This window comes from Oxyura jamaicensis, chromosome 21 (assembly GCF_011077185.1).
Source record: "Oxyura jamaicensis isolate SHBP4307 breed ruddy duck chromosome 21, BPBGC_Ojam_1.0, whole genome shotgun sequence".
In the NCBI taxonomy this organism is placed as follows: domain Eukaryota; kingdom Metazoa; phylum Chordata; class Aves; order Anseriformes; family Anatidae; genus Oxyura; species Oxyura jamaicensis.
Window position 1 is genome coordinate 5,675,041 of NC_048913.1, and position 25,398 is coordinate 5,700,438.

At 41.3% G+C, this 25,398-nt stretch overlaps 2 protein-coding genes across 3 annotated transcripts; both read left to right on the forward strand.

The window, feature by feature from the left end:
* The first annotated feature begins 11 nt into the window (after positions 1 to 11).
* On the forward strand, positions 12 to 12,893 carry MFN2 (mitofusin 2). 2 transcript variants are annotated; one of them, XM_035344343.1, is made up of 19 exons: positions 12 to 142; positions 294 to 509; positions 710 to 888; positions 1,594 to 1,729; positions 2,083 to 2,245; positions 2,792 to 2,916; positions 3,219 to 3,327; positions 3,425 to 3,532; positions 3,874 to 4,027; positions 4,267 to 4,334; positions 4,467 to 4,588; positions 4,918 to 5,044; positions 5,709 to 5,813; positions 6,353 to 6,455; positions 7,015 to 7,235; positions 7,390 to 7,539; positions 8,297 to 8,493; positions 8,888 to 9,022; positions 9,876 to 12,893. In XM_035344343.1, the coding sequence occupies exons 3-19, from the start codon at positions 714 to 716 to the stop codon at positions 9,943 to 9,945; spliced, it is 2,268 nt and encodes a 755-aa protein (XP_035200234.1). In that variant the 5' UTR covers positions 12 to 142; positions 294 to 509; positions 710 to 713; the 3' UTR covers positions 9,946 to 12,893. The 2 variants fall into 2 exon arrangements, with proteins under 2 accessions (XP_035200234.1, XP_035200233.1); XM_035344342.1 differs by having other exon boundaries at positions 294 to 440.
* A 404-nt stretch (positions 12,894 to 13,297) lies between these two features.
* MIIP (migration and invasion inhibitory protein) lies at positions 13,298 to 20,411 on the forward strand. Its single transcript, XM_035344345.1, is given in 11 exon segments — positions 13,298 to 13,499; positions 15,083 to 15,270; positions 15,815 to 16,285; positions 16,515 to 16,617; positions 17,086 to 17,197; positions 17,402 to 17,466; positions 17,930 to 18,059; positions 18,440 to 18,536; positions 19,400 to 19,507; positions 19,758 to 19,849; positions 19,851 to 20,411. Coding segments are annotated over 10 exon segments (1,398 nt in total). The 5' UTR covers positions 13,298 to 13,499; positions 15,083 to 15,099; the 3' UTR covers positions 19,900 to 20,411.
* Positions 20,412 to 25,398: the final 4,987 nt, after the last annotated feature.

Here is a 25,398-nt window from a genome sequence, read left to right on the forward strand (position 1 = left end):
CGGAGGCGGCAGCGCCTCCGGACTACACCTCCCGTGACGCCCCGGGCCAGGGCCCGCCCGTCGCGGCGGTGACGCGCGGGGCCGCGCCTGGCGGGTGACGGTGCGCGGGTAACATGGCGGCCCCGGCGGAGCGGCGGTGAAGGTGAGAGGCGGGGCGGGGCTCCGGGGGGCGCCTCCTGTCAGGGGCCGCTTCCCGCCCGCTGCCGCGGCAGCGCTGAGGGGAGGCCGGTGGCGGCCGCCCGGGGGAGCGGAGCCGGGCCGCTCAGGGCTGTGCTCCTCGTTCCCTGCCGCAGGGACGGGCTGGGCTCCGCGTCGCTGGAAGAGCTAGGGGACCGAGTCCGGCCAGGGCGAGGGGAAGGCGGGAGAGCTGCGCTCGTTCGTGTTCCAGAAGGGCTCGAGCTGACCATGCCTCCTTGTGAGACGGGACCCTCATCCTGAAAGTAAGCGGGGACAGGGGGAGAGTGGTCCCGGGTGGACTGGGGCCTCTCTTCTAGAAAGGAGAAGGAAAGGTGATTTCTTTTGTTTTCAATATTTGAATAATTTATAATTATGGGGAATGGAAAAAATCCTTCATTAAAACTAGATGGTTGTCCTTAAAACGTGTATCTGTCTAGTTCCTGGCAGGTGTCTATTCCTTGAATGTTGGACACTTGCATAGCTGTCAGTTGTGGGTGAGTTACCTTTATTTTGTGGATTTTTTTCCCTATAGCGCAATGTCCCTATTGTTCAGTCGTTCCAAGTCAATAGTTGCAGTGAAGAAGGATAAAAGACACATGGCTGAGGTAAATGCTTCTCCGCTTAAACATTTTGTCACTGCAAAGAAGAAAATCAATGGTATTTTTGAACAGTTGGCTGCATACATCAATGAGAGCTCCTCGTTCCTGGAAGGTAAGCTGAACTCTTCCACTACAAGTCTGTAATGGTCTTTTGCCCACACATAACCGACCCAAGCATTCACCAAAAAACCTTTCTTTGGGTAAATGACTCTACTAGACCTGTTCTTGTTTTTATTTATAAAGGCCTATCTCTTTATATGTCAATATTCATATGAAGGCCAAAAAAATATTTTGCTGACTGTAGGTGAAGTATTCAGGGTTCATATTTTAAACCTGACATAAGTAGTTCATACCTGTTATGAAACTGAGCTAGACAGTGAGCTACTTTTTTACTGTTGTTTGTGAGGTGTTTTTTTTTAGTTTGTTTTAATGAACTTTGCAAGGCTCATTTGATTTTGCGCCTATAATCTTTACAGTGTTCTAGCCTAGACATGTCACTGCTAGTGATGTGGAACTTATGCCAATAGTTGGCTTAACCAGTTTCACATGCAGAAGATTTTTTAAGAGTGCTGGAGTGTTTGAAGTGTTGGATGCCTTCTGTTTAAGGCAGTCCTAAGGATAAGAATGGTTATTAGATATGTAAAAGAGACCAACTGCTGCATAATTGCCTCAGGGTGTAATTGTATGTTTTAAGATCACCCATGTGGTCTTTGGGACATATTAATATTGGGTTGTGTGTGTTACATTATGAGGAGATGTTTCATCCTGTACTTAGATGACTTCTGGAATTCAGAGGCTTGATATATTTTGATTTTAGAAACACACAAGAATGTCGAGCTTGATCCTGTCACCACAGAAGAGCAGGTACTGGAAGTCAAAGGCTATCTGTCAAAAGTCAGTGGCATTAGTGAAGTGCTGGCAAGGAGACACATGAAAGTGGCTTTTTTTGGAAGGTGAGTCACGTGCTTACGTTGCCTACGCTCCCTACTTGGTAATGCAATTTGCATTTTTAGGATCGAAGCCAGTAAAAAATATTTATAGAAGCACTAGTGCTTCTGCATGCAACATGTAGCAGATGTCCCTGGTGCTAGTGCTTTGTGAATTGGACACCAATATTGTGGAACGTAATCTATTTGGAAGAATTTTTAAAATAAAAAATAGAAAAGTTTTTCTGTAAGTTGCCTATGGCACCTAAATTGTTACTCCTGGAACCGCTTTGGTTTAGAAAGGTTGTTTTTTGTTACATCAAAATGAGTATACCTGAATCTTAGAAGCCCATCTATACCATCCTGTAATCTTGCTTCAGGACAAGCAATGGAAAAAGCACGGTGATAAATGCTATGCTGTGGGACAAAGTCCTTCCTTCAGGAATTGGACACACCACTAATTGTTTCCTGCGTGTAGAAGGGACAGATGGACATGAAGCTTTCCTGCTTACTGAAGGCTCAGAGGAAAAGAAGAATGTTAAGGTACAATTCCCTTAAGCATAAGATAAGGGAGAAGAGCGCTGTCCCTAATTTAAGAAGTGCCAGAAAAGGGAAAGAATGAGAAAATTAAAGCACTATGAATAAATATTTCATAGTTAAGGATTTTAATTATTAAACGAGCGGAGATTAAGAGCAGGATTTTTGATAGACGTAGGAAAGGAGGAATGAAGGAAGCTATAAGACAGGGCTTGTACATTTTATGTGAAAGTTGATATGCTGTAATTGTGAGTGATAACAGAGAGCTGAAATGATTCAGGAAGTTCTGAGCTCCGTATAACTGACTAAGGTTACAGCCTTCCTGATAGTTCCTCAGCCTTTCTTGACAGGAAACTTTCTCATAAACTCTTATTAGATGGTTATTTTTTGACTGGGGAGACTCAAACAAGTTGGATGTGGAAAAAATCCCAGGGAGAAAAAGGATACAAAGTTGGGTTTTATTGTTTTACCTTAAATTGTGAACAACCCTGAGGGAAGATAATTGTGTTAAAATATATTAGCATACAGGTTTTTTTTTCCTGTTTTGAGTAGACAGTGAATCAGCTGGCTCACGCCCTTCATCAAGATGAGCTTCTGAATGCTGGCAGTCTAGTCAGTGTAATGTGGCCCAATTCCAAATGTCCTCTCTTAAAGGATGACCTGGTGCTCATGGACAGGTGAGAATGTCTTTCTTTCCTTTCCTCTTTATCACAGATTTATTACATAGATGTATTCAAATATAAATTTAGCAAACATCAATGGAAGTGACCATGTTCTACTCTGTGACAGTGACCAAAGTCCTTTCCTGTAATTAACAGCCACAATTTCTCGTGATTAGTCTGCATCACCTCAGGGCACTGTAGCTCAGACACGGGAAATGAATGCCCTGAATAACTGGAACACATTTCTTATTAACTTTTTAAATTATATGTTTAGTGTTTCTACAGCATACTAACTTCTCTTCTCTTTTTACTGCTAGCCCTGGCATTGATGTAACCACAGAGCTGGACAGCTGGATTGACAAGTTCTGTCTAGATGCTGATGTATTTGTCCTGGTGGCAAATTCAGAATCAACGTTGATGCAAACTGTATGTTCAAGTCCACTTGCTAGTTTTAAGTGAATTTGTCTAAAAGTTTAAACTCTTTGACATATTAATTTAAGTGGTTTTGTTCCTTTTTGCATAGGAGAAACAATTCTTTCACAAGGTGAACGAACGTCTGTCTCGACCCAATATATTTATTTTAAATAACCGCTGGGATGCATCTGCCTCTGAACCAGAATATATGGAAGAGGTTTGTGGTGTATTTAAATTCCTCCTAGTTGCATGGACATTATAGGGTCTGCAGTTTGGGTTTTTATTACCATAGGTTGGAGAGAAGAGGGAGTATAGCACAGCAGTCTGAACAAGACTCTTGAGATTTGTAAGAAATAAAGAACTTACACTGGGGCGTTTTGATGTTAGATGACCTGGATAACTTCTGGAGGATTTTATAAACAGCAAGGGTTTTTATTATTACTGTTTTACATTGGTAGCTTAGACCAGCAGAGGGCATCTGTGTACCTGATCTAACTTTTGAGAAGGAGTTCAAAGTGGATTTAACTGCATGTGGAGTTTTTCCTGTTTATCCCTCAGGTGCGTCGACAACACATGGAGCGGTGTACCAGTTTCCTCGTAGATGAGCTGGGTGTGGTGGATCGAGCACAGGCAGGGGATCGAATTTTCTTTGTGTCTGCAAAAGAAGTGCTGAATGCCAGGATTCAAAGGGCTCAAGGGATGCCAGAAGGAGGTAAAGATAGCTAACAGGGACTTTCAATTTTCTTATAGGGAAGAAATGTAGAATTCCTTGTCCCAAAACAAGACAAAACTGGGGTGGGTCAGATTATTAAGAGAGCAGCCAAAAATGAAGAGATAACTTAGCAATTCTTCTGCATTAGCTCCAAGGTAAAGCTGGAGTATTTACTGATGTCAAACATCTTACTGCTTTCTCAAAATGTAACTGGTTGTTTTGTACTTTCCTTCTCTCAGGTGGAGCATTGGCAGATGGGTTTCAAGTGAGAATGTTTGAGTTTCAGAACTTTGAGAGAAGATTTGAGGTGAGCTACATGTGCTAACTTTCTGTTCAGGCTTTTTTCCTGAAAGCCTGGGGACTAGAGTTGTTTATAAACATAAGGAGAAATGGAGTTAGTCTCTTTCTGCCTGCTGCTAATCTTGGCTGCCTCTTACAGGAATGTATCTCCCAGTCAGCAGTAAAGACAAAATTTGAGCAGCATACAGTGAGAGCAAAGCAGATTGCCGAAGATGTTCGTCTCATCATGGATTCTGTGCATATTGCTGCCCAGGAACAGCGGTGAGGAGATGCTGATGCTTGATAAGTGACTGAAGCTTGCGTTATGGGAGAAATTTAAGGGAATGTGAGCATTTAAAATACAAAGCAGGATACAGAGGGTTTGGGAGCAGGAAGGGTGTAAACTAGTAGTCTTGCTTCTAGCGAATTGTGAAAGTATGGGGAGAGGAAAATCCTTTTTGTCCTGTATGCCATGTATATCTAATGCGTTATAGATACTGGCACACTTTGTTCTTGGGCAGGAGAATGTCTTTTGTCTCTGGGATTCCAAAGATATCCACGGATAAGAAATGCACTTACCTGGCTTTTTGATGTCTACTTCTTGCCATCAGAGTTTATTGTCTGGAAATGCGAGAGGAACGACAGGAACGTTTAGGTTTTATTGACAAACAGCTGGAGCTCCTTACTCAAGACTACAAGCGGAAAATAAAACAGATCACAGAAGAAGTGGAGAGGCAGGTAAGGAGGAGTGAATGCTGAAGAGAAAAGATGGCCTGAGCCAGCCACCAGCATGGTGGTAGAAATGCTCAGCGCTGACAAAGGTTTGGAATAATAGGGATGTGAGAGTTACAGATGGGAAGAGAAAGAATACTTTCAGAAGAATGGGATTTTTTTGTTTGTTGTTTTGCTTATTTTTCCTAGAGATAATAAAAGGAAAAGTATAATATGAAACTGCTTTAAACAAACAGTGAGATTAACGTTTGAATTATTGCTACTCCATTTTGGCATTGAATGCTTCCTAAAATGATAAAATGTTTCAGAAAGTTTCCTTATTTCAGTCTTGAATAACAAGGTCGATTTTCATACTGTCAATAATAACACGCCATTGTAGCTCAATTATGAATATGTAGAAAAAGCCTATTCATTTTTCACACATCATATTTTGACTTTTTTTGTTTGAATTATTAAACGGTGCATAGGTTACGTATTTCCAAGCTATCTTCTTTGTTTGCAAGTCATTGGTATTGCATTTGGCAGGTGGCAAGCAATGGTAATGTGGTGCTGCAAAATCGTGGTGTCGTGTTCAGGAGTGCTTTTTTGGAAATGCCTGCTTCAGTGGTGGTTTTCAAACTCTCCTTGCGGCACAATGTGTAGTAACCATCCCATATGGCTGTTTCTGCAGGTATCAAATGCAATGGCGGAAGAAATCAGACGGCTTTCCGTGTTGGTAGATGAATACCAAGCAGATTTCCATCCATCTCAAGTAGTTCTTAAAGTTTACAAGAATGTAAGTTGTGGTTGGCTTAAGCAACCTGTAAGAAGCAAGTGTTTTACTCATCAGGCTCGGAGTCAGTACTTACGCCAGCTCTTTGAGATGCTTAACATTCTTCCAACTGGGAAGAAGTGAGCTTTTCATATTGTGAAATGTCTTTTGTGCACATTTCTTTTGTACTTGGACAGCTTCTGTTTTGTTTTGTTTTAAAAAAAGTGTAAATAAATATATATATATTTTTTTTAAGCTAACTTCAGGGATAAATGAATACATATATGATGTATTGCATTGTATACATCAAACAGAACCTTTCCTAGTCTGCAGAGTATGTGAGATTTCGTGGTTTGTTTTTTCTTCTTGACTGAAGTAAGAAAGAAAAAAAACATGAAATTAATGTTAGAAAACTGGGCAGACAGAATGCATGCTTTTCTTTTGGGAGTTTTGTTGGGTTTTGTTTTGTTTATTTTAACTGGGAAGCTCTAGCACCTCTAACTTGCATCTTACCTATGTTTATTTAATCTCAATAACCTTTGTAACCCTTTTTTGTTTGTCAGGAGCTACATAAACACATTGAGGAAGGTCTGGGCCGTAACATGTCAGATCGTTGCTCCAATGCAATCACAGCTTCTCTTCAGACAATGCAGCAAGAAATGATAGGTCAGTTCTGCAGGAAATGTTTCCCTTTCTTTTTCCTTTAACTGTAATACACAATAATTAGGTAGATGTTCTTTTTACTCTGATGGCTCAAGTGCAGCAGCATTGTCTTAGTTTCCATTGTGATTAGTAACACTTATATTTAGAGGACTAGGTATTCCTACTTTTCCCGCTGTGTGCCTGTACTTGTTCAGTGCTTTAGTAATTAATATAATCAATCAGCTTAATCCATTGTGACTGAGAGAGCAACACTTTGGGAACTGGCCTTCAGATTCTGTTTTCCAAGCTATTGCTAAACTGTTAACTACAGTTACTTGTAAGGATTTGGGAGCGTCCATGGAAAGTCTTCTGAGTTGATCTAAAGAACTAAGAATTGAATAATATCTTGTGATGTGGCTCTTGCTTTGCAACATGCTTGGCTTCAGGAAATGTAAATACTAACAAAAATAACGGCAGAGAATTGAACAACCAATATGCACTCTGATTATGGAATGCAAGTCCTTTTAATTAGTGTGAACACAATAACCCATTTACTGAATGTGTTTATATTCTGTTCTTGCAGATGGCCTAAAACCCCTTCTCCCAGTCTCTTTGCGAGGCCAGATAGACATGTTAATTCCTCGACAGTGCTTCACGCTCAGCTACGATCTGAACTGTGATAAACTTTGTGCTGACTTCCAAGAAGACATAGAATTCCATTTCTCTCTTGGATGGACAATGCTGGTGAACAGGTTTTTGGGACCAAAGAATGGTCGTCGGGCCTTGATGGGCTATAATGACCAGGTGAGATACCTTGTTGAGTTGTCAGAGGTAGGCGTGATATTCATAACTCCTGTGGCTGTTGCCGCCTTTTTGGTGGGAAGAGCAGTGTCTTGCATTCTTTTTTCCTGTACTTTGCTTTTATTTTTTATTTTTTTGTCCTTGCTTTTCAAATTAGGTTCAGCGCCCTTTGACACCAGCAAATCCTAGCCTGCCTCCTTTGCCTCAGGGTTCAATGACCCAGGAAGAGCTCATGGTGTCGATGGTCACTGGGCTGGCCTCGTTAACTTCCCGAACTTCGATGGGGATCATCGTGGTTGGTGGCGTGGTGGGTTGACAACCTGAGAAGCATTTATATAAATAACCTTGGCACTGACTTGAAAAGTAGTTGCACTGTTGAGTCTTGTAGATATTCCCAATTCACAGATAATGAAATACTTTATCTTCCATTTGAGTGCAAATGTTGAGCTTATTTGCATATTAGTTATGTTGGGAGTCATAGTTGTTGTGAAGATAAAAACCTTTCAAAGTATGTTATAAAAACATTAAATAGTCTTTGATATTCCCGTGAGAATAAAGGAAAAATTAGTATTTTTCCCGTTGACAGAGGAATGGGAACAGGGGTTAAAGTTGGACGGGGGGGGAATGTTTTGAATCCCAAATCTCTGAAAAATTCAGATGAATAAGAGATCTAACTCAAGTTGCATGTTAACTCCAGTTCCTGTAGCAGAAAGAATCTAAGTTTCTCCAGTGTTGGTTCCTTGCCTACATAATGGTTTCCTAAAAATGCCTTTTCTTCAGAAGCAAGGGTTCTGTGAAATGGGCAAAGATCGTTTGCATAAGTAATTGTAATTTAAATGTCCTGGAAAAGTTAATCTGTTGGTATTCTTACGTTGTAGACAGGACATGAGCAGTAAGCGATCCGAACAATGAAACTACTTGCAAGTCAGGGTTGTCTTTGGAGGCTTCTGGCTTATTTTCATGTACCTAAAATACAAGTGCAGTGTTCTGTGCACCATTGTTAGGAGGCAGCATCATTCCTAGATGATGATTGTGTCATTTACTTTTCCCTGTGCTTATTTTAGGTCTGGAAGGCTGTGGGTTGGAGGCTGATTGCTCTCTCTTTTGGCCTTTATGGGCTTCTTTATGTATATGAGCGTCTCACCTGGACTACAAAAGCGAAGGAGAGAGCTTTCAAACGGCAGTTTGTGGAGTATGCTGGAGAGAAATTACAGCTCATTGTCAGCTATACAGGATCTAATTGCAGCCACCAAGTCCAACAGTGAGTTTCCTATATTCACCTAACTAAATTCTGTTGCTTTTTTGTTGTTTTGTTTGGTTGTTTTTGTAGGATGATATTTCTTGTTAAAGCAAGATAGGTCTGCATATTGAACTCAATTTAAAAACGTATGACGTGTTCTAAAAGAACATTAAGCAGTGGGGTGTGGTTTTTTTTTTGAATAACCTGATGTATTATGTGGGTGCTATATTAACCATTAGTCTTAATGTACTTCCGTCTCAAATGTTAGGGCTCTGATGGCGCTAACATATTCTTGTGCAGAAGTGGAAAGATGTTTTCATCTGAGTCAGTGTCATCACTGTCCATCAGAGGGACTTATTCCTTGAATTCAGTGCTTGATCTTATTTCTCACTGTCCAACTATTCCTGTTTCTTAGAGAGCTTGCTGGAACATTTGCTCATTTATGTCAGCAAGTGGATGTCACACGGGAGAATCTTGAGCAGGAAATTTCTGCTCTGAATAAAAAAATTGAAGTTTTGGATTCACTGCAGAGTAAAGCAAAACTGCTCAGGTGAGATTTTCTTACTACATGTATACAAACATCTGCATACAGTTGATTTTCCCATGATTGTCCCAAGATGTTCAGATCAGGATGTGTCTCTGAGCTCAGTCCTTCTTCTGTCATAGCTTTTGATATGCAGACATCAACATCTGTCCATAAAAAGTTGTGTTCCCTTTTAGTATTATATTTTAAAAAATCCTACAATATATTGAAATGTCTGGCAGAGATATCAAAACAATATTCTGCAGCCTCTAAATAGAAAGAAAAGTTACTTAGATTCTTTGGTGAGAGAGGATATTCTTGAGGTACTGGTGAGCAGTGCTTTTTTTTTTTTTTGCCTGATAGAAGAACGAAGGATGCTAAGCCCAGGTACTGTTAACAGTCATTTAAATCTTTTATCTCATAAAAACACCTTTTCCTTCTTTCTTCTGGTTTGTATGGAATTAAAATTCCTTTCTGTTTACCAAACCATACAGCCCTCTACTTCTACAAACTCTTCCAGGTTATTAAAATAATGTAAAAAGTCTCTCCCTCACCATTGTACACAATTGAGTCTGATGTTTGTCTTCACCCTGCAAAAGCTGTTGGGAAGAATTTTTCAAACATACCTTACCTACACAAATACTATTACCAATTTGAAGTTGTGACCAAGATCTCACTATGAACCTCAAAACTGGGGATTGTTAGCTGGCTAGTGTTCCTCACCTGAAGGAGACGAGCAATGCTAGCAGCCTTTTGGAATGGACCTCCTTGGCACTCCTCTCCACCCCTTGCTGTTGACTAATCTTAGTCATGCTTCTTCCAGATTGGCTTGAGAAGAACTACTTTACTTACCTAATAAAGATTTTTTTTGTCTTCACAGGAATAAAGCGGGTTGGCTTGACAGTGAACTTAACATGTTCACACATCAGTACTTGCAGCAAAGCAGATAGTGTGGGAAGAAGAGGAAAAACAACACCATCTCTTCCCTTCAGTGCTCTTTCAGTTACTGCAGAGAACGTGGTGGGTGATGGAATCCCTAAAGGGAGTGAACCGAAGTCTATCTACGTGTTTCCAGTTGCTGTGTGAACAGTAGGATTCTGCATCCTTGTTTTGTGTCCCACCTCTAAACACTAGCTGTTTATAACTCTCCCTTTTCCTGCTTGGGAGACCAGGCTACTTCAGAAGCAATGTGTGCTTCATACGTTTACAGGGGGCTTCTAAAATCAAGATGAGGTACAGTAACAGTCAAGTTTAAAAGCAAATGTTTATCAGGTTAAATGTTATTCTAACACATCTTTCTTTATGGAGTCATTCATTTTACTACACAAAGACAGAGATTTTGACTTCAAAGCCCCAAGTTTAAGTATGTGACAAGCAGCTGTTTTTCTAAGCAGTGATCTCATGCACACAAATAATTGCAATTTCACAATACTTTTATAGCCCCTGGAAGCCTATCTCCTAGGTAAACCTTCCGTTATTGTAGAACATGGCAAAGAACCGCTGCACTGTTTCTCTTCATAGAAAGGTTTATTGCTGTCCGCATGTTTAAACCTGTGAACAAAACCTAGTTCTCTTCCAAAGCAAGACAGACCAAGATTTTGCTTTGGTAATTTTATTGTCTTTGGAGCTATTTTCTTCCTCTTCAAAGCTCGTTAATAATGCAGTCTGACCCATTCCACATCATAGGTAAATAGTTTGCAAAGACATACCTAGGAAGGAGAGAGCGTTGATAATTTGGCAGCTTGTTGAGGAAGAAAACGAGGAATGAAAAAATGAGCCATTTGACAGAATGTAAATAACCGCTTTATGAGATAAGTTGATGAATGTGGGTTTTTTTTGGCATTGCACAGCTGTGTTTCTGGAAGCAGGCTTTTGGAATTCCATTACCATTATTTGGCCACGAGGACAGCATGGGGATCACAAGCTGTAAGAGATTATGCTTCATGTAGAGTTCCCATAGGATGTTACAGTCCATGCAGTAATATGATTTGTAGTTTCTCTTCTGTTAAAAGTATGAAGGTGGGAGACCTGTCCATCCTATTTAATGCCAGGGTAAGAACGGGTTAAGTTTTTTAAGACATTTTTTATTTGCAGATGGATCAAATTGATTATTGAGTTTTGCCTTGAAGCAAATTAATTTTGAGTATAAGATCTGAGAATTGTAGGGACTTGATTCTCTTCGTTCTGAAATTGGTAGAGGAGACATTCCTACTGACTTCACTAGTACCAGGATCAAGCTTGTATGTTGCAAAGCTTCCTTTCCACTCGGTGGATCTGTATTTTATCATGTGTTGGGTATGACCTGTATGTTCCCCACAAAATGTCCCTCAGGAATCCAGAATCAGATCCTGTAATTAATTCTGAGGTTAGGGTCAACCGAAATCTGTTCAGTATCAAACATTAGGGAATATGAATTAGCTGTGAGCACGTCACAGCTGAATTCAAAACTACTAAGGTGTTTTTTGTTGTTGTTGTACAGTAAAAGTAAGACTTTTCACTTGAAAATGGTATCAGCTAGCCTTAGGACTTCTCATTTGTGCTCAGGTGTGAATGTATGTGCCTGTGACAAGTTCACCACTTTGTGTGAAGTTCCAGAGAAGAAGCTACCTGATACTTGAGGGAGAAAAAATAGCAGAGTGTCAGTAAGTACATCAGGCTGTTTAAATATTTGCAGTAAGACTTGAAGTATCTTGGTTATGTAGGAGCTGGCAGTGAGACTCTTGTTAGGTCCCTGGAATGCAGGTGGCAAACAAACCTTTCACTTCCCGGGGACAGCTTTGAATGCAACCCAAACTGAAAAGCTGTTTTCGTCAGAGGGCTCCTTATTGGCCTTGTGCAGTTTCCTCGGGCAGCTGCCAGTACACAAATATGGCTTGGATCAGAACTGAGAATGGGGAAGAGAGAAATTTGAGTCCTTGCCTTTGGAAATGCGTTCTCTAGGCTTGAGGTGATGTATGCCAGAGTAAGTGGAATCATCCACTGTTATTCTGCTGTAGGTATTATGTGAATAAATTCAGATCTTTAGTCTCCCAAGCTATTATGTACGCGCTTCTAATAGGCAGTGTACAGTGCTTTTGAGTTAAAACATGAAGCAGATCTCTGATACAACAGGAAATTGTCAATTCGAGGTAGAGGGAGATGATGTACTACTCAGCAGCTCTAGACTACCTGAAGTGCTGATCTTGCCTTTGAAGATGTGCTGCTACTATCTCTACAGCAGGCCTTTAGAGGAAATCTGATAAGTGATCTGATCTTCAAAGCCAGGGTCAGATTTGTAAACGGAAAGAGATTGATGGGTTCTTAGAATCTGGTGTCGTGCCCATGTGTGCGTTTCTGACACTGTTCGGATTTTGGTGATGTAGGCATTCTCACTGTAGGGGTGAAACCTAACCTATAGATCAGGGGAAAGAACCACTTGAATTTTTTAAGAAGCAAAACTGCTAACAGGGGAGGGAAGTATTTTTGAAGTATGTACATAACCCTTGGCACTAGAAGCTGAGTGATCAAGAATCAAACTTTTAACAGAAAGACCTATGAGTTAGTTTCCTCTTAAACAAAATACAGCTGCACTTCTTTAATTCAGGTTGGTGGATGAAAGAACACTATTAGCAAGGAGATTATCTTCTGCTTTTCGTAAGGAATGATAAACTAAGCTTTAGAAGAAGTAATTCCAAAAGCACTCTTCCCCCAAGCTCTTATTAAAGAATGTCAGCTAAATGCACTTTATCTTATTGCTGCTACTTATCTTCTAATTGTGTTACGTTGATGGAGCTCTTGGAAAATACTCTTACCAGTGAGTTTTCTCTTTGCTGTATTTAAGGTGATAAATTTGCATGAATTATTCCTGTATCAATGCTGTAAGCAATGGAAACCAAAATAAAAATGAATTGGAAAAATATTTCTTCTGCTGTGTTCTGCATAACTTGATACAAAGTCTTCAAGTGTGAGTATGATACATTCCCGTGATGACGTGCTAGTGTATTGTATTTAATTGTGTGTTTGATAGTGGCCTTTTATCTGCATTCATACTGTGAGAAGTTGAGAGGGGATGGTACTGAAAGAGCTGATAGAAAGCTTGTGCGATTCCTAAGTTATACGAAAGTGTCGAAATTGAATCTCAAGTTCTTGAGAATATTTTATGAAGTAATGGCCAGCTGCCCAGGCACCAAGCCCGTGAATCTGAGAGGAACAGGGCTGGGGGCTGCCTCCCCACGTCCCGGGGCTGCTTCTCTTTGTCCCCGGCCTGCTCAGTGCAGCAGCCCCGGGCCAGGACGAGGCTCCCCGTGCCCAGGGAGCTCCCTCCGGGCCCTCTCTGGAGCGGCGGGGCCGGGGCGGGGCCGAGCTCCCCGCGCATGCCGGGAGCGGCGGCGCGGGCCCGGCCCCGTGTGGCGGCCGCGGGGCTGCGGGAACGGCCGGGCCGGGGCTGCCCGGGGAAAGCCCGGCGGCGACTGGAGCCGGGCCCGGGGATCCCCCGGCCGCGGGATCGCCCCGAGAGGCGGCACAGGTGGGCCCCGAAACGCGGAGCGGGTTTGGGCAGCGGGAGGGCCCCCGAGGCAGGGAGAGGTTACCGGCCCTTCGGTGCCCGCCTCCGTGAGGCGGGAGGGGGATTTTGTAACGCCCGGGGCTGCCTCTCCCGCTCCTGGTGGGTATGGGACAGCCGAGCTGGCCCAGGAGCTGGCCTGGGAAGCTCTGCAGAGGTGTTGGACATCTCCAAGACGTGGCTACTTAGATCCCGAGGGAACTGTTTGTTTTACCTAGACAAACTGAGCTCCCTTTCGCAAAGGAATCTTGCTCAAGCAGTTTCATAAGCTCGAACCCTTGGGGTAGAGCATGAAGGGCTAATAAGAGCTTCTTGTCGATTATGCTAAGAGTGGATCTCATCTGGTAAAACCCTCCCAGAAAGTCCCTTGACTAATGTTAATTTCTGAGTATTTGATTTCTGGTGAGCAATGATGAGAGGGTGCCATTAGCTTTGTCCAGTGAATGCTGTGAGAACTGTTTCGTTTAAATGCTCTCAAATAAATTCAGTGCCTCAGGACTGATATTTCTATGTTATGTCCAGTTGTGCACATTTCTTGTAACTAAGAGATGCGTTGTGGGTGGGTTTGGTTGGTAGCAGTGCTCAGTGCTCCTCCCGGCACTGTGGTACAGTGTATGCTTTTGATTCCGTACATCCAGTTGCCAAGGTAGCAGATGCAAAAACAAATCAGATGAGCTTTTAGAGAAGGACTTAGGGATCCTTTGGTCGTAGAGAAGGTCATAGAGAAGCACATGGTTCTTATTTAGAACATAATTGATTACGTTAGACAAAGACCCTGTCTCTTTTTTATATATAGTAAAACACTTTCTGCAAATTTAGAGGACTTTATGACGTAAGCATCTTGAAGAGCATGACAGAACAGCCAAAATAAGTTCTGTTTGTTTTGTTTTAAAGTCATTTTTTTTACCTCTCCTCTAATAAAAGGGTAATAACCCTTAGTGATCAGTGTGTGGGACTGGGATTGTCAGAGCCCTAGTACTGAGTCATCACTGAGCCTTTTGAAGTCTTCCTGCCTGAGGCGTGTGGAAAACACTTGATTTAATATTTATTTTGGCTGTAGTAAATAAATTCACATTTGTATTCATATGGTGAAGTTGTTGTGATACTAACTGCACATTCATATGAATCTTGATGCTTAGGAAGAAGATAAAAGCAGAATTATATATGGTTGTCCTAAATATCAGCCTCTGAATCAGATATCTCTCATTTGGCTTTTTGATGTGATTTTTTCATGTTTACTGTTTCCCCCGTAAGAATTTCCTGCCTCTGTTCAGTCAGCTACTAGTTTCTGGGTAGAAAATACTTGACATTACACGCAAGGGTTGGAGAGGTACGCAGTGATGCTTGTTCTTAGCGTAAAGAGTTTTGAGACTTACCTTTGAATGTTGGCTGATTTCTCAGGAGCAAACTCCTAATATTCCAACACCTGTAAGTGATTTTTGTGAAAAGTCTTCTGAAAGCACAATTACCTGTTGTTTTTTTTTCCTGTGTCTGGTTCTTTGCTTAATGCTTCCATTCATTTGGTTCACCCTTCTCCGGCTTTACAGGAAAACGCATCCATAGGATGGAGTTAGAGCACCTTAGTAGGCTGCGTCAGGCCAACAAGGACCTTCTACAAAAGCTAAGAATGAAGCAGGAAGAGATCAGAAAAAGCCTTCCCAGCAAGCCACTTGTTCCAGCATCTCTTCATAATGTAGCAACTACGGAAAGATCCCTCCCCTTGCCCAAGAGAGGGGTATGTGCTGGGTCTGTGCTAAAAGTGCTGGGAAGCAAATGGGCCTCGTATGGTAGGCAGTAGCTCTGCTAATAGAGCAGTGTGAACATGGAAGAGCTGGTGGAACATGGAATATAGAGCTCGTTAGAAAAGTAGCTAGACTTCTGGGTTTTGTTTATCCTGTGGTCTCAAATATGTTATCCTTGCAAAGGCTTCAAAGATCAGCTGCTGCCTAATAAATGTAGTTTTTTTAATGTAAGATAAGAAGGATCATCATGGAACATAATCCTTTAGTTTCTTCTAAGCATAAAGGCTGAAAGTTCAGCAGCTTTTCAGCTTGGGAAGAAGCTGCATTTAGCTGTAAGCCAGCTGTAAACAATCCCTCTCTTATCTTCTTCAAACACTTGATAGAGATCTCATGAATGATATTAAGACTACGTTTTACCCCTCGGGAATTTAAAGGGATAAGCAGACTGGATTAAGAAGTTGATTTTTCTCATCAAGTACACTGTGCTCATAAAAAAAAAAAGTGTTTGTAACCTGATTCCATGTGATGTCCTTACAGAAGGAAAATCAAGTTGATGCTGTGTCTACTCAACATGATCCTGCAACGTTGGTGTCTGCGGAACCCAGAGCTTATGCAGCCAGAGCAACCCTCTGTTCCTCACTCAAACGCAGCAGCAATGACAGAGGGGTGCAGCAACAAGTGAAGGTGCAGGGATTAGTAGGTTTGGATTCCAGCTTTCCTGATAAAGAGAAGAAGGTTATGCCTGCGTCTGCGATCATTGCATGTGGTAGAGAAACCTGCAGAGTGGATAGGTATGGCCATGATCAAGAAAGTGCAGAGAGAGAATCTGTCCTTCTGGGACATGGAGAGAACAAAAACCAGTCCACTCTTCCACATGGTGTCAGTGAGAAAAAACAACCTAAGGCTCACTTGGACCTATCACTGAACAAAAAACAAAGTGAAGAGACCAGCAAGGAGCCCATAACCCCTAAATCAATCCTGCTGACATCTCAGTCCAAAGAGTGGAAGGTAAGTGGTGAAACCAATGCCTTGCTCCTTTTCTTAAGTCAGTAGAAGGACGCGGGGAAGGGTCAGGAGAATACTGTTTACTCTGAGCAAATTATGAGTAGAGCTATAGATCTAGCCGTAAACTAAGCCACAGCTGTCCCATGTACATACCTGCCAGTTATCTCCCTAGCTGTGCCTTTGAATGTCCTGCTAGAGGTGTAAGAGGTCTATGAATTGTTTTTCTTTCCAGAAAGAAGCTGCTCACGTGACTTTTCAGTCTGAGCCTGAAGAATATGCCCTGCCTGCAGGTAGCTGGTCTGTGCGTCCATTCCTGGGCTATGACTGGATTGCAGGTGAATCTCAAACCTGGAACAAAGCACTTGGCGTGATGTGTAATATCAAAAATTAAAACAAAGGTTATTCTTCCTTTAAGTTTTGATGTGGCAGAACTACAGACGTAGAGCCCATGGAGCCAGTCTCAGCAGAGGAGCTGTAGTTTTGTCAGTGGCTGTTGCTGTACCAGGACAGAGGTGATCTGTGCTTCCCTAACATGGTGAAGTGGCAATGGTATGAGAATCCAGGCAGCAACTGGCAAAGCTCCATGGGATCAGAGGAGACAGCAAGTAACCAAAATGAGTGAATGTAACAAGGAACCCAATTCACACCAGAAACCTCTGACTTGACATGATGGTGTGCTCTTCTTGTTATCCAGTTTTGTGCTCCAGACCTTTGGCTGACTTGATCATTTTCCTTGAGGCTTGCTTTGGTGCTTTCTCAAATTTGGTAAAGCCTTGAACTTTTTCTTTCCTTCACATTTTCAGGGCTCCTAGATACAGATTCTTCAGTAGCAGAAAAATCTGATCAATATTTTGCTGATCTCCATGAGTTCCGACAGGCCAACAAAGAAGCATGTATCCATGAGCAGCACCTGGAGTAAGTGGGTACAAGGGGGAGGGCTGAAGCAGCTATGAATCCCCTTAGAGTAAGGAGAAGTATAGTCTAACTGCAGTGGGAAATTGTAAGGGTGGCTCTGCAGGCCTGTACCTCCCAGTCAGGAATGTATGCTGGGAAAGTGTGGGGGCTGTTCAGCAGGCCTACGCCCCTGTCAGTAACTGATGTGTTTGTGTGTTTCTTTAGGCCCAAGGCTCTGGATTACATAATTCCTGAACAAGAGCAAGATTTGAAAACCAGTTCCCATAAGTGTAAGATCAGATTTCTCATAAGTGTAAGATCAGGTTTCTTCCTAATCCAATTTCTTTGAACAAACAACTAAGCGTTCTTTTACCTGTTGCTCTGAGTAAGCCCCACATCATGTAAAACAGTGAAAAATGTATTATTTTTCACTGTAATTTCTAATCCAGACTTGACTTCCTCCTCTGAAGAGACTTCTAGGCATCCTCTCATAATCAGTGTCATCTTATTTTCTCAGGGTTTATTGTAATTGACTACAGTTCTATTTTTTGTTTGAGGGGGTTGAGTTTTGGTTTTGCTTTTTAGGAACTTATTTGGGGGACAGGAAATATAAAAGATATTTTAGGAAAAGCAGCTCTGTTTTTATAGAATGCACGTGTAGCACTGTGGCAGAAGACTGCTTTATATTGCAAGTGTTGAGGAACCTTCTGACAAACTAGAAATGCCACGATGGTTCATTATTCTGTGTGGCAGGTGTTTACTGTTACCGATTAAACCAGCGCCTCTTCACTGTCCCTGTGGATTCAGAATCTGCCTGTCCCGTGTGTAAGATGCCACGTGCCCACCAGCCCCCAGAGACGCTGGAAGAGCCAACCTATGTCAGGTAGATGAACATCATTGCTTTGTAACATGCAGGACTCAAGGAGAGGATGGGAAGAAAAAGCAGATAATGTGAGAGAGAAAAGAGCATCAAAATAGCTCCACAAAAGAATGCTGCTCTCGAGGCAGAGAAATCTCTTGCTTAAAAACTCCCAACAGATCTTTTCCACAAGCAGAAATAGTTACGAAGATGGTGAGAAATGCATGTTTTATCTGAATTTGGTCCAATATCTGAACATAGATGTTAAGTGTTTAATGCTTTAATCCAAAACTGCTTGCCTTCGTTTGTTTTTTGATTGACTCTGGATTTTGAGTGGAGAAGGCATGCAGATTTCCTCTGCCTTGTGGAAGGCATAGGCAATTAATTCCTGTGTGTGATTGCAGGGTCAGCATTCCCAGGTCTACTCTTCTGCCTGCCTACAAGTACAAAGCTCATCGCAGGAAAAGCTTTGAACCAGCAGACAGTCTAGCGTTACCCTCGGTAAGTCACTGTCGTCTTTCTGATGCCGATTGCACAGCCCAGGTTGTGCATCGTTGCGGTGCAAGAAGGAAAGAATTTAGGACTCTCCCCTCCCTCTCATAGTTTGTACCAAAATTTCTGAATTGAATGGTCACTGGACTGTGTGTGGTGGTGAGTGAAGTTCTGATCTGGGTTGCTGACATACCAAGAAGAGCCATTTGCACATGCTTCTGAGTTCATGCCTTCATGTGACTGGTGTAAAGTATATGGCTTGTCTGCGAATGCTTTATGCTGAGGAAAAGAAAGTGCCATATGAAGCTGTATGCTGCTGGGGCATAATTCAGCTGTTCAATTTCAGGCATCAACCTTTCAACAAGAAGAACCATGCCTGAGAACACCTGTCTCTGTCAAAAGACTTTAAAGAGTCTAAAAGACAAGTTTCTGTGAGGTATCCACATGGTACAGAGATCAGGAATAACTGATAGTGGCAAGGTTGGATCTAAAACTGTTTTTGCAGAGTTGGTCCTGTATACCAGCCCCATGGTAATGCTGCAGGCAGTGTTACTAACCAGACCAGCCCTGCGCTAGAGAGCTCCAGAGAAGTAGGAAGAAGCCTAGCTTGAGGTTTGACGCAGTGGATGAGTCAGTTGGGACAAGTTCAGAGAGGTCAGGTGTTTGAGTTCACAAAGCAGGAGATCGGTTTAGAAATAATTAGCCAGTGAAAGATGGAAGAGGGGATAAATATGCAGTTTTGCGTACAAAAGATTTCTCTCTTATTTTTAGTTATTCGAAACTCTTCAGAAGTTAATTAGACTGCCAGTGCCTCCCTGTGGAGTATTTATCTAGAAAGTACTGCCATATAACATTGCTCTCTCTTCTCACAGCATTGCCTAGTTGGCTGGGAAAACATCATCCCTTCCAGTAACTCCACACTCAGCAATTTGGATCTGCGAGCTTCACTGGAAGAGAAGTCTTCTCACCATCCTCGCGTGGTAAGAATAGCTTGTAAACACTCCGTGGAGACGTTGTGAATCGTACAGGTGGGGATTGCAATTCCATCTCTCACAAGAGTATGATAATCGTTGACGGCTGAGCAAAAGAAAATGTCTGGAAGAAAAAAAAAATCAGAACTGGATAACAGCAACACATAGGCAGAAGTCTGTTCAGCTCCCCCGTCTTCAGCAAAATGGGAACAGTCACTGTGGCATTCTTTGATTAATGATGTCTTCATTTGGATTCCAGAACTCCGTGTCCAGAGTGTCAGGAGGAACCAGAACTGACCAGCTTCTAAACCTGACCCATTCAACACTCTTCAGATTTAGCAAGGCTTCTCAGCAGAGGGAGCAAAACAAAGTTGGACCCTACAGAGCGGCTCCAAATTTAAATACTGCTACCTCAACTGTGAACCACTGACTTGTTTGCCTTGGGGAAGGGGCGGAGGTGGGGAGTGGACAAGTTAATTTGGTTAAAAATAAATCTTGAACGAGAGATTTTTTTCTAATTTTCATAGTTCCGTGTCTCTGTGAGCAACCAATACATAAATCTCAATGTACAAACCCTCACAACCCTCATATATGTCTTTTCACTTTTCTTTTTGTGAGTTTTGCAGCTACTTCTAAGCAGATGCATGAGCTTTCCTCCCTGGGGCTGCATAGAGAGCTGAGAACAGGAAAACTAGGAGAGTCATAGCAACAGATACATATAGAGTTCACCTGCCACCTCGATTAAGTAAACCAGAAATGTAAGTTTAGCTTTGAATGCAAGGGCAAGGAATTAGTCTATGAATGGCCTGCTTCAGTGGGATGCGTACAAATATGCTTATTTCCGAACACTCGAAACATGACACACAATCTCCTAGTGCCTTAGACTTGAGTTACTCAACAATTTAGTTAAAATTAAAAAATCCAGTCAATTTTCAGTTCAATGCCTATAGCTATGGGAGGGTGTATTACATCAGGGAAATAAACCTGAAAAATGACATTAAAATGAAAGATTTTATTTCTCAGAAAGCCAGAAAATGCCTGAAGATGTTTGCAAATTATGCTTACCTCTGTTTTTGCAAGTTTTTTTGGAAATCAGCCAAAAAAACTTCGTGGAGTTTTAAAAACTATACCAAAACAAAGTGTATGACGTGGTATGATGTGTTTGAACTTGATAAAATGATCTTACTTCCTCATCAAAAAACGATTCAATGGATATCTTATTTTATCTTCAATAAGCCTGAAACAGAATTTCCTGCCTTAAGAATTCTGTAAGTTACTGTGAAATCTTTACTAGTAATTGCATTCAGAAGCCGTGGTTTAAATTTATTCCTGGGAGCTAACATGACAGAAGTTCTTGGGTTTACACCAATGCCATTTTTGGCTTCTTGCTATTCAGTGTTATTATATGTTCAATACTTTATTTATAAATTAAATGTGCAATTGGACTTTTTAAGCAAGGAAGGAATGTTGCAAGTTTATGCAAACAATGAGACTGTTGGAATGGAAAGTGAATGGCCTGACTCATCCGTTTAGCTTTGGGTTGTATGCGTAGGGCAAAATGAACAGAATTGGTCATATTCTTTTCATTTTAAAAAGTATTAATTTTAAAATAAAATGGAAATGTGCTATGAGTATAATTCATTAGTGTATTCACACCCAAACTAATGTAGTAAGAAGGTTTCTTACTTCCAGGATTATGTCCTTACCCACAAAATAATGCAAATACTGAACTCTGTTGTGCAGGCTTAGGGTTCTGGGATAGCTTGTCTCCCATTCCTAGAGGCAGTCGTGCTTCTGTGTGGCCTCTGGCCAAGATCTAAGGAGATTTGTTTTCATACAGATTGGTGAACAAGAAAAGAGGCAACCCCACATCTGAGGTGCACAGTAATTCACAAGAAGGAATTCTCTACCACAGTTGATAAGGAAGGATCTGTAACTGATTTGTAGAGCTCAAATATGCCCATAGAAAGGTAGCAATCTATTCCGAAATGTCTCCTGCAACAGGCATAAAAGATCCATTAGGTAGAAGGCAGGGATCCTCCACTCTGTGTGTGACAGCAGTGGAAGAATTTGCTTGGAGAATAATGTATGCATTTGGCAAAACTGGAAGCTGCTGTGTTGTTCACGCTTCTAGAAGCTGGAATAGACACAGTGAGTGTCTATTTTTTTCTCTTCATAGCATTTAGAATGTGCTTGCTCAGCCTGTGCAGTGATATCTTCTGTTAATGGCTGGCTCTGGTGTGTGTACCCACTTATATTCTCCTTTGGCATGTGTGATAACCACCAGTTGCTTTGATGGTAAAGCTGGAAGTTTAGTTCCTCTTTCTGACTGTATATAACCCTGATTGATAAGATGGGAAATCCAGCTTTGCTTAATTAAGTTTGGCACAGTAAATAATGCATCAGTTACTTGTTTTAACAGAAAAGTGGAGTTCAGCCTTTAAAACCTAGCTCCATCTGTGTCTTGTCAGCGCATTAGACTGCCATCAGTGTTATTTTCTTTGTTTGCCTCCCCTTGGATTATTGTGAGATAGTTTGAGTGGTTTCAGGGTCAGGTGTTTCGTGCTGTCAGTACATTTCAGGAATTAATACTGAGTCTTGAATGAGCGTAGTGCTGATTTATCTTTCTGTGTCGTTATCAGCATGTCAAGGAATGACATCTCCAGATGTCTCCACAACCCCCAGGTGAAACATTTGCAAGTGGCCTGAGCTTGCTTTTTGAGTGATTTGTAAACTTTGATTTTGGGTCTTTCATCTTTTTAGAACTTGTGTTTTCACAGCCAAGGGTTTGTTTTCAGTGTGTGTCAAATCTGAAAACACAAGAGAAACTGTGCCCCTTCTTTTCTCTGTTAAAACCCTCGATTTCACAAATTTCCTGGGTAATGTCATACCAAATGTAAGGACGTGGCTTTCCACTTTTGCTGGTGCAGAACAAAACCATGCTGCCAAGAAGAAGAAAATAGCATAGAATTTCAGTGCTTAGATGGCCAGTCTTTGAAACACTCTGGGAAAAAGTGCGATCCTGAAAATCTCCCTATTCATTTTTTCTTTCACAAAAATTATTTAATATTTTTAATATTTCTCTAATTTCTTCTTGCTGAAGCAAAGGAAAACTTTTTTTTTTTTTTTCTTTTTTCTGTTAATAGATAAACTTTGCAACTCTCAGCTTTTAGATGAGGAGAACCAGATTACCAAGAAAGGAACTGTTACCCTGAAAGTCTGGGATGGAACTGGGAACTAATCACTCCCACTCCTGTGGTTTAACCACATGGCTAGTCTTTCCCAAACATTTCTATTTTCGATTTTGAATTAAGTTACATACGATTGGAAGCTTTGGTGCTTTTTCAGTTTCCCCGTTTTACTTCCTAGACATATACACAGAGTGCATTCCAGTTGCAACAATAACATTACAATTGCATGAGTGAACAAATATAAAAGATTTGCACAAATAGTATTTAACAAGGAAAAGTTGGGCCTTGTCTCCTCATTACTTTGTACTGAATAACGTTTTTTTCTTTCCAGAGTTTGTCTGGATTTGTGTTTGTGTAAATGTGAGCAGAACTTCTTGTTATCAGAAGGAAGAAAGATGCTCATAATATCAGTAATCTTCTGAAAGGGTTTATTTATTCCCAAAGTAAAAAATCAGTTGATATTGGGAGCACAGTAAGATCATAAGTAATTTCCAGTAAATGGCAGAATAGTGTTTCATTCTGAAACAGCTAGTTTATTTGGGAGCAGTTCACTGACTTACAGATGAACTTCATGGGTTAAATGCTTTGCTGCAATAAATGAACCTGGATACAAAAGACCTGCCTGTCGGTTCACACATGCAAAATATCTGAAAGTAGAACTTAAGTGAAATGACAGGGCTCTGCAAAAGCCTCTTTTACCTCTCACTTTGGTTCTGTCCTATGCTTGGATCTCTCGCTCTGTTAAGTACTTTACACTGAAGTTTTATTTAGCATCTTCTGCCAAAAGTTTACAGACTGGAAATTGTTGAGTGCCTTAGGATGCTTGCTGTTTTGATTCTGTTCATAGTTGAGTAGCATCTTCCAAAAACGGTGAAACCAGATCTCATGGGTTTGTTTTAATGAACAAGGGAATCTTGAATAAAACACCTAGACTGGAGTACAAAGAACACGATTAAAATGCTAAGTCTGGTGCTCAGAAGTTAAGAAATCCCATCCTTAAAATTTCTTTGCACATATCCACTCCTTCTAACACAGTTTTTATTCACAGTATCCAGTCAGTCCAAGCTTCCCTCATCAGTTGTCTTCCTCCCTAGTGAGCTGGTTTCCTCCCTCACCAGTCCCAGTTGTGAGTTTCTTATAGTCTACCTTTTTTTATCCCTTCAGTTGATTCTGTCTGAAAGCAAAGGAGACAGTCTTCGTCTTGGTTTCAGTTCCTGATCATATACTTGTGAGGAGAAATTACTATAATGTCCAGTTTTGCTTCCGAAACCCCAGGTGGGAATGCAATGAAGACGTTGTGCTACAGGCGCCTTTGGGAGCAGTGAGAGGCTTAAGAATGCTTAGAGAAGGGATTTATTACAGATCGCCCTACTGAAAATCAAATATGTTCACCAACATACCAACGTGAGGTACAGGGGTTTTTCTGAGGCTTTTGGTTGATCAGTTTTTGGCAGGCTTTCATGGCTTCTTAAAAGGTACGTTCCTGATACAGTTGCCTTGTAACAGGGGAAGGCAAAAATTCAGTCTGAGGCAAATTCAGTCTGCTTTGACAATGTTCTGCTCTCACACTGCAGAATTTGACCAGCTAGTATGTAGCTGAAAAATGAGATCTTGTACCAGGTGTAGCTCAATACCAGACTCTTGAAGAATAACCATGCAATCAATATCAAGTAATGTAAGCCTTGAGCATGCTTCTTTGACTGTAACTAAAACTACTTCAAGTAGACTTTCTACATGGGTGAAATTATTATGAAATAAGGGTGGGAATTTACTGCAGCCTGGCTGCTTATTAGCTTTGTGGCTAGGCATTCAGTGCATTTAGCAACTTGCTTACTAAAGGCAAGTACGTGCTTATTTTCTTGCCTTTTACCAGTCCTTTCATGGAGCTGATGGCTTTATAGGAGCCTTCCTGCACTTTGTGTGAGATTTATAGAACTTCAGACAAAGATTTTGATATGAGGGAAGACAAAGCTAAAGTCAAAAGCTGATGCTTGTGGATTTATTTGTGTCAGTGCCATGGCTGTGGGGGTGGGAAGAGTGGCCCAAATCAACTGCTGGTGGGTGTCATTTTGGTTAACAGCATGACCAACAAACAAGCAGCAGAGAAGACTTTTACATTAAATTAAAACAGTGCTAGGGAAGCGTGAAGAAAAGACATGAAAGATCTTTAAAAGGCTTCAGCATTCACATGGTAGTACCTGTCCCATCCTTATTACCTGCCGTTTATTTAGAGCTGTAACAACCAAGTGCCTGTCTTGTCTGGATCACGGAAAATTCACCATTGAGCCTCTTCGTTTCTAGCAAGGTATGGGAGGAAGGGCATAATTCAAATGATATTCAAATAATACCATCTCTGTCAAGAGCTTTCTCTGTGGAGAATGACAATATACAAATCTACCGCTAGCTTTCAGTAGCTGTAGTCAGAATTACTGAAAGTACAGACATGATGTGATCTTTTTTCTAAGGTTGTCTCTCTCTCTCAGCCAGCCTGTGGGCATAGTAATTCTGTGATATGGTTTTGGTTTCTTTCATGGAAGCCAAGTCTTTCCTGAGAGCACTGAGTTCTCTGTCAGCTCTTCTCATTTTTCAGTCTGACTCAAAATGCACTTTAGTTTTGAAGCTACTATGCACCAGAAAAAAAAAGATAGACATTTTATAGAGATTCTTTTTTTCTTATATTAGTTATTTTATCTCTCTGTATAAGGTAGT